The sequence below is a fragment of the Phasianus colchicus genome, chromosome 3, assembly GCF_987193195.1.
Source record: "Phasianus colchicus chromosome 3, bPhaCol1.hap1.1, whole genome shotgun sequence".
Lineage (NCBI taxonomy): Eukaryota > Metazoa > Chordata > Aves > Galliformes > Phasianidae > Phasianus > Phasianus colchicus.
The window spans coordinates 16,469,703-16,485,000 of record NC_143438.1 but is presented as its reverse complement, the minus strand read 5'-3'; the positions used below and the strand labels follow the sequence as shown (position 1 = coordinate 16,485,000).

Here is a 15,298-nt window from a genome sequence, read left to right as displayed (position 1 = left end):
GAGTCACCCAGGAATTCCATCCTCTGATTGTGGCCTCTGAAAAATGAGACATCAATGCAGCAAAATCAATAAGTACTCGGGGAGGAAAAAACAAAAGCAGCATGCATATACAAATTAAAATAAAGAAAGATCTGAAAGCAAGCCTTACTTATTTTTAAACACATTTAAGACAAATTTCCAGTGTTAACACTGCTGAGACGAAAACACAACAGAAACTGCTGTAACACTGAGTTTGAGTTAGACAGCAAATCAGGGTAGCTATAGATAAACACAGTTATTAGATTATAGCCTAGGATAGCCGCTAATACCAGGTTTGTGATGGGATGAAATCTCAAACTGTAACTTCTTATAAGTAAACAAATCAATGAATGCAATGACTTCAGTAGAGAAAAAGGGTCTGTCCCTTCACAAGAAACAGAAGGATCAGTGTTTAAACCCATGTGAGAGCTTGGACTAAGTATCCACTGGTATGACTGTTTTCTTTACAACAGGGTCTAACAGCTCTAGTCGGACATCCAAAGCCTGCTGCATGTTTATGTGCTGTACACACATTATAATACAAGGGCTGTAGTTGTCCCAAAAAGCATGACTTTACTTTTTGCCTCTGACCAAGTGTACCTTCAAGCATGTTCTGATACAGTATCAGGAATAACGTCCCAAAGTCAACAGTACAGGAAACTCAGAAGACACACCAGGATGGTTCTCTAACACCCTTAGAATTCCCAAATTTTCCACTACTGATTACTACCAGAGACAAGATACTCAGCCACAGAAGGCTGGTGAACATTTCTATTCTTTCTTTTCTGGAGAACAGACAGATCACCTAGAATTTGTCAATAAATAAAGCAATTTGGTCTACTAACAGTAGAGCCATTGAGTTCTAAGAGGGCACTTGCCACACACTCACAGAGTCAGGTGGTTAAAGCCTACTGTCCTCAGAGTGAACGCACGAGCTAGAAGTCGAACATGAGTAAAGATGACTCCAATTGCCTCCTCAAACTCTGTAAGCTTTTGAAGAACTGGTGAGGTCTCAATGAGTTGCCTGTCAGTATTAGACTCCTGCAGCTGTAAATAAGATGAAAAGCAAGTAATGACAAACTGATGACTTCAAGATATTTCAAAGTATTACAAGAATTTTTGAAAAGAAAAACAAACCTTCTGTAAAACAAGGTCAAAGAAAAAACTGAACAAGGCATTTTATGGATAGTTTAACTGAGAAAACCCAGTTTCCTCTGGGTTTTTGTCTTTCATAATTAGCAATAAAAGAAATTGCTGAGGTCTGATGAACTTGCTTGAGATTTTTTTGCTTGTTTGTTTTGTCATTTGTGTGTTTTTTTTTTTAAAGCGTGACAATGAAGCAAGACAAGAAAACACAAATCTATTTCTCTCACTTTAGTATTAAAAATGAAGAATATAAAATTCACAAAAACAAGAAAATTAAAATGATCACTTTAGGTCACTAAGTGTTCTTATCAATTTCTTGTCTGCTTTCCCTGCCGTGCAACATTGTTAAATAGCTTCCCGGGTCTGGGAAATTACTTAGGCATTTCCTCCAGCCACCCTAGGCATTTGTCTTGTACACCAATGCCTTAAAGGAGAAGGTATTCTGATGAAGATGCTTGTAATAAGTGTGCAAGCATATTAAGGACTTTCCTAATAACTATCTAATTCTCCAACTATCAACTGCAATGGACTGCCAAGTTTTATGTTAAGCACACTTAGTGATCTACAGTAGTTTGTGCAAATGTCTTCCACAAGCTTGATCATTGCCATATGAAAGCTTTCGGCATTCCCAGAAATGTTCAGCAACATATTCCAGATCCACTACTTTTTCCTAAAGAACCAGCTTACTCAATTTTGAACTCCTGCTGTCTGTACTGGAACAGGCAGTGAGCAAATGGCTAACTGCGCATCTACTCATGTTTTGGAGGTGTCTCTTCCAGGCCCTCCCTTCCCATCATCTCTTTCCCCAGCCTGAAGATCACAATCTAACTTGCTTTTCTTCAAAGAGAAAGCTCATCCATACCTTTGATCCTTTTTAGGATACCTTTGCTGCCTCACTAGTTCTTTCTTCCCAGCATCTTTTATGTTTTACATTTCCACTACAGTCTTTTTCTCAAAATGTGAAGCAGAACACCTGATAATTCTCAAGTGTACACAAGCCACACTGTTATCACCACTTTTTTGAAGTGGTGTTATGATCTTTTTTGGTCTGTTCTCTGTCCCTTTTGAATTAATTGATAACATTCAGTTTGCTTTTTTATTTAAACACCACTGAACTTCTACTCTGTTTTTCATAGGCTACATAAAATTTCATTCTCTTTTTCATATAGCAGCTACTGACTTTTGTATTCTGACTGTCAGGCTGCAATTCATCAGCCACACGACATCCCTGCTACCTGAATAATTTGGTACTGTTAACCAACTGCCACCTCACCCCTCCTCCTCCTCCCTGAAGTGCGAATGGGAACTGCTTGTATTTCAACAAAGATACCTGAGGAAATCTGATGATGGTCTCTATTCCTTGTATGATGTGGTCATTTTAATCCACGCATTTCTTATGTTTCAGCCATTCCTTTGAATCTACCTAAGGAGTGACCAACTCACTATTTTGTTGTTGTTACTGTTTTACTTAATATTTTCTTAACCATAGTCTCCACTGATTTGACTGCTTCAAAATGATAAGGTTACAGGCCTACAGCCCTATATATCTCATCTGGAATTACTATTATTTAATTTGAATCTTATTTGCCATATTGTAATAGACACTTTAAGAATTTTTAAAGATGCTTTTCAGGATAGTTCTATTCAAAGGCCAGCCTGAGGAGACTACATATCACTTCCCAGCATATAGAGAACTAGGATGGCTTCTGGGACACGGAAGAAAATACGCTTTCATCATTCAGGACTTAAGGCAGGAGTAAGAAATGACAAGCTGCATATGTTATATCCAATCTCTAAAAAGCATCTAAGCCTTCCTCATGAAAACTGAGACAAAGAATATAAAACAAAAAATAAAAAAATTTAGAAAAATATAAGTTTTCTTGGGAACTGGTGCCACCATTTAGCATTGCTGGTGCTATATTCTTGGAAGTTTATCTTCCCACTAACGCTCTTTTCTGTTTAGCTTTGTCTTATACCCAGCATAGTTTTAAAATGCTCCAGCTGGCGCACTGATTTGCTGCAAAAGATTTGTTACTACTAATCTAATCTATGTAACTACTGAAATAACCATATAGCTATATGCAATTCTTCAGATGAAGTACTCAAAGTGACCTGCTGAGGGGTGTGCTCACAAAAGTGTTTCAAAGGACTCAAGCTGACTCTGCAAAAAACATCAGAGATTTGTTTGGACAAAAGAAACACTCTTAGATGTCTGTGTGATCCTGAAAACCTTACTGACTGGATCACAATGTGAATACAGCTATTCTGGTGGCACTCCTGCACACTTGGAAAATGTGAAGATGGAGAGCTAGTGTGCAGAGAAGTTCTGTGATTTGCTTTAGCTCTCATCCAGAATTCACTCAGGGGGCACGGAGTGAGAATGAGTTCTCCCAGCTTCTGGCCTTGTAAGCTAACTGCTTGAGCACTTCATAAATGCATGGAAGATACACCAGTTTTCAAACACCTTTGAAATTAAAGGTACTAAAATCACAGAAACAATGAACAACAACAACAAAAAATCCAGCACTACACGCTTAAGACTTTTAAATATTGTGCCTTTCTAATGCTAAAGTTTCAGTGTTAATTTCAGGTTAACAAAATACATACACAGACTGCTTTCGTACCCTTCCACCAGCTTGCAGAAGATGAACAGGAAGATGCCAAGATGCTACATCTCACTAGATTTATCATATGAGAAGTGCAGTTATATATCAAACGTGAGCCAAGGAAAGGTGGATGATTGATCCAAAGAAAGGCAGAGATTCGTTCTTTATCCAAAAAGATCACAAAAGGCAAATACTTATACTCCTCTGGTCACTTTTTAGAAAATTTTCTGAGATGTCACTACACTGAAAACCTATGGAGAAGCACCCCTGAAAATAGAACAGAGCTATGAAATTTATTAAAGAAAGGAATACACTTACTTGGAGTGGGTGTAGTGGATAATTAAGCCATACATCCCGCAGGTCCTGCGAACATTGAGAGATGCCTTTAATGCTCAAGGGAGTCATTTAACAAATTCCACAGTACTAAATAAAATGTCATTACTTGAAATACTGAACTATTTCAGATGCTGACACTGCTTATTGCAAATTCAATAGTGCTGGCAAACTAATTTTTAAAATCGTGTATTTGCTGTTCAAACTGCCTGTAGTTCTCCCAATTAACTTGTGTCAAAGAGGAGGAAGAATCCTTGAACCAAATAGAAAGTGGTTAAAGGAAATCATAAAAAAAAGAAATAATTTTTCAGGCCTGAGGTTTAACTTTATTTGCATTCTTTAGTAGCAAGTTTGTTTTAACCTGAAGTGGGAAATAAAGAAGACAAAACCCTCTTCGCTCTTGTCTTTCATACAGGTTTCCTTCATTACTACCTTCTAGGTGTCTGTAAACACTGAGTGACAGCAGGCTTCAAAATTTCAACTACAGTTCATTATTTCATAGATTTTCAAGATGGAAAAGATGGTGTAATTAATCCCCTAACCACTGCCACATGCATTGTCCCAGCAGAATGTACAGGTTATTTCCTTTAGTCATTATATGGGAAAAATTCCAACTAAAAGTGACTGAAGACAAAACACGCTAGAAAGAATCTGACTAACAGGGTATTTAACCTATTCCAGAATAATTTTTTCAAAGATACACCTAAAACTATTGGGGATCATATGATTCCCTTAACTTATAAAACAAGAACAATTACTCAACATGTGCACCCTTTCTCCAAAGTATGCTGTCCGAATGAATCCACAGCACCAACCACTTGTCAGAGTAGCACTGCATGGAAGCCTGCAGGTTTCCCACACCACACACCCCTAAGCCCCCCCTAAGCCAAACAACACACAGCATCCCTGAGGGAACAACCATGAATTTCTGCGCCTGAACCAATGCAATTTGCTGTCATAAATATGCTGTATTATATTTAATTTCTAGGAATTAAGTCCCAGCTGTCTTCCTCTTCATTTGTGATTCTCAGATTTTTTATTTTTTAAATGAAAGCAGAGTCATAAAGATACATAAATACCTTGTCATTGAAGAGCAAACGTCCAAATAATTGTTTGGCTTCTTCAAGACTACCCTCCAGATAAACTGCTCCTATATGAGGAGATCAATATGTTAAAGTCCAATAACACATTTAGTTCCTAGAAAATACGAACCACTAGTTTACTAGTTATTTTGTAACAGCATGCTGTGGTAATAATCAAAACAGAATATCCAATTTTTTGAGAAATCTAAAACACATTAGACACCAGCATAAATCAATAGCTGTAAAACACAGAGAAAAAGCTGACACAGTTAAGTCTTTGAAAGAAAATGATACATCCAAAGAGCAAAGTTTAAGCAAATTAGGCCAGAAGCAATCTATTTCTAGAAGCAGTTTGCACTTTTCCAGCTGTCTATACCGTATGTGTAGACAGTGACAGGCATTAAATACATTTCAATATACAGCAAATAGTTTTCATTTGCTCTACACTTTCAACATTATATTCTACATATAAACATGCCAGGACTATTCCAAATTTCAGTGGCTCCCCAGTATCACAATACATTACCTGAAATGGAAACAGCATCTCTTGCAATTTCTAGAGATTACTTGCAGATATATATATTAACTGCAAATTCAGTCCTTGCTATCCTTCCAGCAGCATGTTTATAACAAACTGTGTGACTTGTGCTAGCAAATAATGCTTTTTGTGTGTATCATATGCACTCCGTATCTGCACAGGAGCTTTTAAAATTTAGTAATGACAGTTGGTCCACTGATTATTTTTACAGAAGGGCTTTGGAAAACCTCTACCTTGTCCTCGTAAGCACATCTGCTCAAAAGCAAAGGAAATACACAGCTACGTGAAGCACAGCAACAGAGTCACTGTTCCCACAAAGTGAGAACACTGCATCACTGTGCTTCCACCTCTTCCCTCCTTTGTAATGTTCTCAGTAGGTCAGCCACTTTCTTTAGACTCTTTGGAGAATGGCTGTGGAGTTTCTAAGAGCGTCTTACCTAAGGCACTTTTGAAACCACTGAATTTCAAGCAGGCCCTGGACAATCTACTTATATTTTTGCTTATAATTTTCATCACAAGGAAAAACGATCTGACTTCTAGAAGGGTTCTCAAGTAGGTGCTTCAAGCCCCACATCCATTTTTACAGTCCTTTTGCAAGGTGGCCAGATTTTTGCTATGGTCCTGACAAAACCTTACTGCTCAACGAACTTCATGAACAATTTTGTATTGGATGTTAAACAGCAAGCCTGTCCTCTCACAGAATTCTCACAGAATCTCCATGCTTGTCCAATAGTCCTCTTCACTGTGTCCCAAACAGACTGAAGGATATAAATGAAGCCAAAGATACATATCTAGACCTCGTTTTCTGTGTTGTTTTTTTTTTTGTTGTTGTGTTGTTTATTCTTTTTTCTATTTTTTATTTTTAAATTAAAGATCAAAGTACCCCACAGAAAGCAAAAGAGTTAAAACGACAACTCTCATTTCTTGATAAGATGAAATACAATTTGGCCCAAGGCAGAACACACAAAACTTGCCATCTAAGCCTGCTGTGATCTTTTTTCAAAGCAGAACAAAAAGCTTTGAGAGCCTGGATAGAATGTAAAGACCTAGAACACAGTTAAGCCTTTATCATAGTTAGTATCACATACAGTACATCTGTACGAATATGAAAATAAATCAGTCAAGTTTGAGTTGTTTCATATAATCAAATGGATTCATTAAAAAAAGCTACTTAAAATAGAACGTGTGTGGACATAAGCAGATTTCCCCCTTTCTTTTTGCTGATTTCAGTAACTGTGTTCAGGCACCCCTGACTTCTCCCACATAAATTTATCACAGTCACTGATCAACATCCTACTGACGAGCAGCAAATTTGACCCAATTCCCCCTTCATCCTCAGCTAGTGGGTTTTAGTAGCTTAATGACATATTGCCATGCTTTTTTATTTGTAAGAAAAATGAAAAACGGAAAGACAAAAACCAAAACAATTACTGGACAAATGTCACGCTTAACCTGCAGGTTATCAGGGCACAGAGGAAATGGTGGACTGCTGTACTCTGAAAGCAAGCCACAGATTAAATGTGAGGGCTGAAGCAGGACTCCCTGCCTGCAGGTCTGTGCAAATACTAATGAAAGCAGTGAGATTCCATCCTGACAGGCCATGATGAACAAACTGTTTCTTCCCAGAAAACTGCACATGCCAGTCCATAGTGGTGCATGAGCGGTAGAGTCCTGCAGCAACAGGTGGAAATGCCACACCACAACATCATGAAATGAGTGTGTATTCTGTATGTGGGAAGCAGAACACTGAAGATGAGATTCTCCTGCACGTTCATAGTGTTACACACATGGTATATGCACAAGAAATATGAAGAGATGACAAATTTAAGCTTTACTGTTACCTACCTCACAAGCGCTACTCAGGACAGACCTGCATGCTATGTAGACATAACGAAACAGAGCTATTTGCATACACAGAAACGTGTGTTTTACCTATTAGGGCTTCAAAGCAGTTGGCCATGGCATGGCGGAGATCCGATTCCCTGCAAAGGTCTGGACCATGAGCATAAAGCATAAATCGATCCAGTTCCAGCTTCTGCAGAACATGTAAAAGAGTCAAGGACATGGTTATAAATACCCAAAAGTATAAGTTCTAGTCACTAGAGCTCAATTACAATGCTATTACATAGCAACTGGATTTGAGGGAAGATTAAAGCTGTTCTCCGTAGTTTTAGCTCAGACATAGATTTAAAAGATAAAATTAGAACACTTTGTTTACAAGAGGCAAACAGTGCTGTACCAGGAGAAAGCCAGGAATTACCCAAAGTTTCAAGGGAGTCCAGAGCAAAACACGTTACTAGTTAGATTTAGGAAGGAGTTCATAAGGAAGGCTGAGAGTGTGACAAAAAACATCTGATATCAGATGGATGTTAAAAAATGCCATGTTTCTTGCTATTAGTTAGCCCCCGCAGGCTTTGCTTTCAGAAATGCCAGGGGGGCATTCAAGAGAAGGGGACTTAATGCTCCTACAGGAAGAGGATGAGAGAATGGGAACTCTGGCAGATACAATCCAGTAAACATCTGACTTATTCCTTTATGAGTTTCAACAGGTGGTAATACCAAAAGCCTCTGGGCATTGAAAGGTGAAAAATGATATTTTAATCCACAGTGCCACCTAGCTTTCTTTTTCCTTTCAACTGAACATCATTAACATTCATGTTTCCTAAGCCATAATTCTGCTTGCCAGTCAGAATCTTAGGTAGTAAGAAAGATACCTTATATAATATATGATAATTCTGCTATAGAAATGCAGGCAAGAGCTACTAGCTTCTCTTTCTGTATTCATCTTTTTGACACAAGCCTATTATTGAGATTTTTAAGGAGGAGAATCGCGCATCTTGCAAAATTTGTATGAGAATAGGTACTTCCCAAATGGGTGCAAGTTGCTACTGATTGATTCCTCATTAACTTTGAACTTCAGCTTTCCAGAGCATATTTAAGAGGTAAAAGTGAAAAAGCTAAGGTTTTGGTATATGCGGTTTAGACACACTTCAGTTTGAAAAAAAGAAGTCTTCCATTTTCAGTGAGCAAGTGCCTTTTCACTGCTCCTGAACAGAAGGAACCACCATTTACCACTTTATACAGTGCAGACAGCACCGAAGTGGAATATTAATTTCTTTATAATGAATTCAAACTACTTAAAGACTGTTTTCATTTATTTCTGTTAACTCTTTCCTCCAATATCTTAGCTCCAGTTTTGGAGCTTGCATTCAGAACATTTTGCATGTTTTATCTGCTATTTCTGATTAAGACATAGGGCTCAAATCATTTTTAACATTTCTGCTACAACTACCCTCAGAAGCTACAAAAATTTATCCTCTGACCTTCAATTAAAACAGCACTCCATACGCTTATGAGAACTTAAGGAGTTGAGAATGTTATTGAGGAAGTAAACAGAACAGAACATGATACTCCTTGGGTTAAAGGGCAAGAAATCAAGGTCACATAAAATACATGAACGTAGAGATTTTTCAAATACTTCCAGTTGTATCTAATACAAATAGAGTTTAAAAAAATGTCACAATAAATTTTCAGAGGAAGACCATTTAGAATGACAAATATTGTGAACAGAGCTTGAAAAATATATGAACTCACTCGATGTTGGTTTTTAAAAATAAATTCAACTGTCAGACAGTTTAATACCATTTTTAAAAACAAAGCCCCAGTTGAACTGTTTTTCAATCAATTCATGTCTATCTAAATCATTAAAGAAAGCTTTGGAGGAAAATGATTGTGTTCATTCCCTACTTTGCATTTCTCCTGAGGATTCAGCAAAAAGGCATGATAGAAATCATGCAGTTTTTGCCAAAATCTCAAGACTGTATAAGCTTGTTTAAATTATTATGTGAGTACAAACAGACAAGATTAAAAGAGACTTGAAAACCATCTGCAATACACAGTGGACTGGTTGGGGGGGATGTGTGCACACATGCATAGCGTAATACATTATACCAGTAAGCCTCAGTCTAGCCTTTATAAAAATGCTACCGAACTGTCTATGAACAAAGACCTATTCAGCTTCATATGCCAAATTTTCACACACCAGTATCATGCAGAAATATAAGGAAAAGCTCCCGTCATTCACAGAATGAAATGAAATTCAGAGGCTACTCACTTTCATGATTTTCTTTTTTTTTTTTTTTTTTTTTTTTTTTTTTTTTTTTTTACTAAAACACTTCTTAACATATCACTCTTTCACAGTTCACATTAAATTTGAAGGTAAAGGCCTAAGTTGTGCAGTAGACAAAATGATGCCTTCCTCTCAATCTCCACACTGTCACTACTGCCTACTGCCATATTCTATCAGGCAGTTCCTTTATAGTCAGCCAGTTTGTTAGGGTTTCCCTTCCACTCCCACTGCCTTTCTGTTATCAGTTTTGCTATTTGTGCTGAAGTAGTTAAATACAGAGACAACTTCAGCTAAGCATCCTAAAAACCTATTCTGCTAGCAAAAAATTACTCAATTACTCTTCCTAAAAACCTGCTTTTAGAGTACTTCCACATTGAATAAAGCTCCTGTATCCCAAACCTTGTGCACAAAAAATTGCAAAGACTGATGCTTGAAGAAGACAGATCCCTTCAAGAAGCAATTCAAGCACTAATAATCTTGTATAAGGTTTCAAATACAGACATGTGAATTACAGGAGCATACCTTAGCCAACATGGCCAGATGTTGGTTCTGAACTATGGCAGTGCGGTACGTAGCTAATCCTCCTTCCTCCAGAGTGGGAAACAGGTAGTACAAGTGGACACTGGCAAAACAAATTCAAATCAGATGCTGGCAGCACTTGGTTAAAAATGATTCACATAATTCTTTGCAGAAAACTGCTTTCCCATTGGCTCCTAGGTAGAAACACCACTTGAAGGTAAAGAAAATCAAATACTAAAACAATTCTCTCAATAATATTGACTGAGTAGCATAGAGAGTAGGGAAAGAAGAGTTCTGATTCTTTACTAGATAGCATATAATTTCCAAACCCCTGCAATGACAAGCAACATCACCATCATCTGAAGGTGTCTAGCAGCAGCGGGCCCAGAAAGGCTGATAGACAGAGGAGCAAAGCAGATGGGTACAATGCAGGTTGAAGGCCATAATACAAGTAACTACAGTGCTTTACTGATGATACTTGGGATATAGTTTAGCAAATAACTGCTCTCAAATGCCAGCAAAAACAGGTTGCTTAAAAACAACAGCATTGAACAGATGCTAATGGAACTGAAAAACAGAAATCAACAGTCTATATTTACCATATGTGTAAAGTCATTAACATAATAAACAGAAAAATGAGTGAAAAATCACAGGCTTCCAATTGCCTTTAACAACATTTATCATCATAAAAGTAAGATACTTCATAAAACAAAAACAAAACAAATGCAGTGATCCAAACAAGACCTGATTAAAGAATAACTGATTCTGACTCTCACTGTATGGCTATCTAACCCATGTCAAAAGTTAGAGACCGCATCCCACAACTGGATGACATTATTATAATTAGTGCTCCCCTGCCAATGCTTTATATATATATTATCCACAAGAAAGGGAAGAATCTGCAAAAGGGTACAAGATTTAAGAACAGAAATTACTGTGGAACTCAGAGGCAATCTTATCAAGGATCATAACTCACAAAAGCAGAATCCTGATGTTGTGTTGGGGAATAAAGTTTCAGATTTAAATAGGTGCTTACATGCTTTATTGAATAGAAATGCAGCTTTTCTTAATTGAGACAAAAATTAGCTCAAAGTCAAGTGATGGTTGATGAAGAATGACAATGAAAAATGTAAGACAATTTATTTAGTAAGTCTTCCATCTTATCAGCCTGTACTTTTCTGTGAGAGAAAAGGCCATGGGTTTTAAGGGCAGCAAAGACCTTAATAGAGTAGAAGCTTTTAATACTGAGTAGCTAATGGCTAGTGGAGTCTAATAGTGAATGGAGATATGAGCAATTTGGTTATTTTTAATCACAAACTTACTGTAAAGCTTTTCTTTATGCAAACAAGACTATTCCCTCATTAACAATGGTAAAACAAAGCAGTCAAAATGGATAATAATCTTTATTTTGTGCAAATTGGTTGCACTAAAAAAAAAAAACAAACAGTGAAGGCAACTTTTACATTATCTCTGTATTATTCACTAATTTCTGAGTACTTGGAATGGACCCAAACTGGAGCAATTTTGATGAGCCATGATTTTTTGCTATTACTTCTAAGTAATTTAGATTTGTCCTCAATATATTCCTAATAGCTAGAAATTAAGAACTGCAATACATTCAATACTACCAGTAAATGTTCCTTCCCAGCAGCTAGAGAAAAAGAACCCATGGAAAGAAAACAGCACATTAAAATAAATATCTTTGTTGTGAGAAATTGTAAGAACTTCAACTTGTTTGCAGCTGAAATACTAATTTCTAATAACCCAAAATTTAAAGCACACTCCATGAAACAGAAACTCTAGTTTTTCCATCAGCAGCACTGGAAGCATTTTCGACAGGAGTTTGTAGATATGCAGCTAGAACAGCAGGGGACTGCCAACATGGACAGAAGTGAAGCATGCACTACAAAGCTGAATAAATCAAATGGTAAGAGAATAACATACAAAAATGAGGGCTATTGAAGAATTCTCCATTTACCTTGTTAAGAACTCCACCACAGCATCTCCCAGAAATTCTAAACGCTCATTGTGGTTAATCCTGAAAAAAGTATTTTTTTAGGTATTTTTACTATCAGTTAAATATCATATGCTGGTTATTTACACGGTATAACTAGAACAAATTTGAGTTCCTTGCTGGTTGGACATGAATAACCATTCTTACAGCCTTCTGCCACACTTTTAGCATGCACAATCTTTTCCAAAGCAGAAAAACCACATGAATCTTGAAACTGATGAGTGACTCAACTATCTTTGAAATTTTCCTACATTCTGCTCTAAGATACTGTCAGAGCTTAACAAACATAGAGAGGAAACAGCATTGTTGATTGGCATTGTGCAGTACCCTACTGAGATTGAGCTGCCTTGTCCAGCAAAGGACACCAGGCAATTGAAACAAATGACCACCTTCAGTTTTCTATGTGCAACTAGGGAAGCAGATGTAATTAACATCAACACCTGCAGGGTGTGATGATTCTGCAGCAGATCTGTTGGTATGAGCGAGCTACAATGAAATACTTTCATTTTTCATGTCACTTTAAAATACCATACAGACATGCACACTGTTCTGCCTTCTGTAATTTCCTTTGAGCTCAAGAAGAAAAACTACTGGACAAGAAGATGCATTCATAGATGCTATAAAGCTAGTAGAACTTTATATTCCCTGTGTTTTTCCTTTCTTTTATGTCTGCCCATGTTTTTCCTTTGTTTTACACAAAGTTTCATTTACTTATAAAACAAAGAACAAACAGGACATAACTGAAAAATAATTCAACTTTTTCTCCAAACATAAACAAATTTCTGCTCTACATCTTGAGGCATGTAAGCAGCATCATATTGACTACACACGTGATAGTAAGAGAATCAAGGCCACAGCCATAGGATTTCATTTTTTTTTTTTTTTTAATTTAATATTTCTCAAGTGTTTGACAGCTTTTACAATAATTTGCATCCCCTCAACAATTACATAGAAACAGCAGGCCTTTGTGACAGGCTGAAAGAATTCAAGTACCTATGCTGTTAAAAACAAAGTGTGATGAATACAGCAATTACATCACACTGCACCACAGCAGAAAATACATCTTTCTGATGCAGGATTTTATATTTGTGTATTATTTCATGAGAATCAATGCAATTTAGCCTTATCTCACTTTGCTCTAAAAGAGATGAAAGAAGCTTGAGATTGACTCTTAAAGAAAAGGGCACGGTCTAGCTGAAACAGCATTTGGAGAAGACTACAACAATCATTTATTCAGAATTCAACTTCTCCCAGTCCCCAGCTTCCTCCAAAACAATGACTGTTTAAAGACCAAGTTATAACATTAGTTTACCAATATACCCTTTATCCTCTAGTATGTGAAATCTAAATGTGCCAACAACTGCTTCTTGCATTATCTCTGTCAGCTTTGTTTATTCAGTTTGGCCACATATGGTGTCTATTTATTTGCACAGAATTCTTAATGGTTGTTTAAACATTATTAAATAATCCCAATGATTCAGCTTTTTGTCGTCATCTGTTTATGCATGTCTTTAAATTGGAAAAGTACACCAGTGAAGCCCAGACTGGACATCACACTCATGTTAACAAGGTGCCATGCCAGGAAAGTACTGCTATGAGGAAAGGTGATGGAGAATCCAATTTACAGCAATGATAACAATAGCAACAAATCTTATTTTTCATTCTGCAGAAAGCAAAAGATAGCATTTTAGTTTTCCTCACCTCAAGGATAAAGAGAAATTGTAGAAATAGCTGTTAAAACCTTCCTCAGGAGGTCTCTGCAAGTATCACCAAACATTTACTCTATCACTGCTACACAAACTTCAGCATATCCCCAAAAAGTTAATTCAAAATGATTTTCCATTAAAATTATTTTCCAAAGCTCTTATTAACAATAAGTTCTCAGATTTTTCTAAACACCTCTTTTTAAAACAGTTTCTCTCCTTGCAAACATAGAATGTAATTAATACCCTCCACAAATCTACAATCAATAATTATTGTTACCTGGAAGGAGCTGGATCATCCTGTCCCAAACGGGACATAATATTTATCAGGGTGTTTATTCCTAGAAATATAAACAATGTGCATTAAACAAACCACCACTAATTCAATTCAAACAGACTTAGAAAGTAATTACTCAAAATGTTGCCTTGTAATATCTGTAACACAAGATCTTCCTATTATTTACTAAGTTTACTTACAGTGAGTACCATCTTCGCAGATGCACTCTGCCTAACTGACCACAGACCTTTCGTATGTTTGTGTTCAGATAGTAAGATAGAAAGCCAGCAAGGAAGAACATGCCAAACATTACGTAAACAGTAAACAATTAAGTTCACTACATCTGAATGTATTTTTAAGGGGTAAAGAGTACTCTGCAGCACAGACCACGTATTTTCACATTAGGAAAATACTTTTACTGAAATCACCTCCAGGATGCTTACCGTATTGAAAAGCAAACTAAGAAAACAATACTTGCCAAAAATTAAAGAAAATACATCATTTGTCACCCTTGCTTTTTTTCAGCTAATCATTTGTTAACTAATCTACAAAATGTAGTCATTTAGAAAGGTTTCACTGGTTTCTGTGCAGAACCATTGAAATACTTCACTGAAGTGAACTCAGAAGAGCAATGACCAATGAAACAACAACAGAACTTCTTTTTACTGATTAAGGATGAAGCAATAGAAAGTGGCAGTGGTGTAATCCATACCTTTTTTTCTCATATGCATATGGTGAACTTTTCTGTCTCCATACTTTGGCTGTCGAATCCCACAGTTGGATAAGGAATTTCTAGCATGGTCTGGATTCATTCCAAAGTTTAAGTGATGACTTGGATGAGTCATGGCAAGCTATAACGTAACACACACAAAAAAGTCTTAGGCATATTTTTGCAAATGCAAGAAAAAACATATTAGATTGGTACCTAATAAT

The 15,298-nt window shown here is 36.7% G+C and overlaps 1 protein-coding gene across 4 annotated transcripts in view; it reads right to left on the bottom strand.

The window, feature by feature from the left end:
- Nucleotides 1-15,298, bottom strand: part of DROSHA (drosha ribonuclease III) — a 67,918-nt gene that overhangs the window by 11,888 nt on the left and 40,732 nt on the right. For all 4 annotated transcript variants that reach the window (XM_031589245.2, XM_090137057.1, XM_090137059.1 and 1 more), the window contains 9 exons: nt 15,078-15,216; nt 14,369-14,429; nt 12,350-12,409; nt 10,375-10,474; nt 7,656-7,758; nt 5,183-5,253; nt 4,089-4,133; nt 908-1,065; nt 1-36 (listed from right to left, as the gene is read on the bottom strand). The exon at nt 1-36 is cut by the window's left edge and continues 70 nt beyond it. In XM_031589245.2, coding sequence (XP_031445105.2) covers nt 1-36; nt 908-1,065; nt 4,089-4,133; nt 5,183-5,253; nt 7,656-7,758; nt 10,375-10,474; nt 12,350-12,409; nt 14,369-14,429; nt 15,078-15,216 — 773 coding nt within the window. The remainder of the gene's footprint in view (nt 37-907; nt 1,066-4,088; nt 4,134-5,182; nt 5,254-7,655; nt 7,759-10,374; nt 10,475-12,349; nt 12,410-14,368; nt 14,430-15,077; nt 15,217-15,298) is intronic.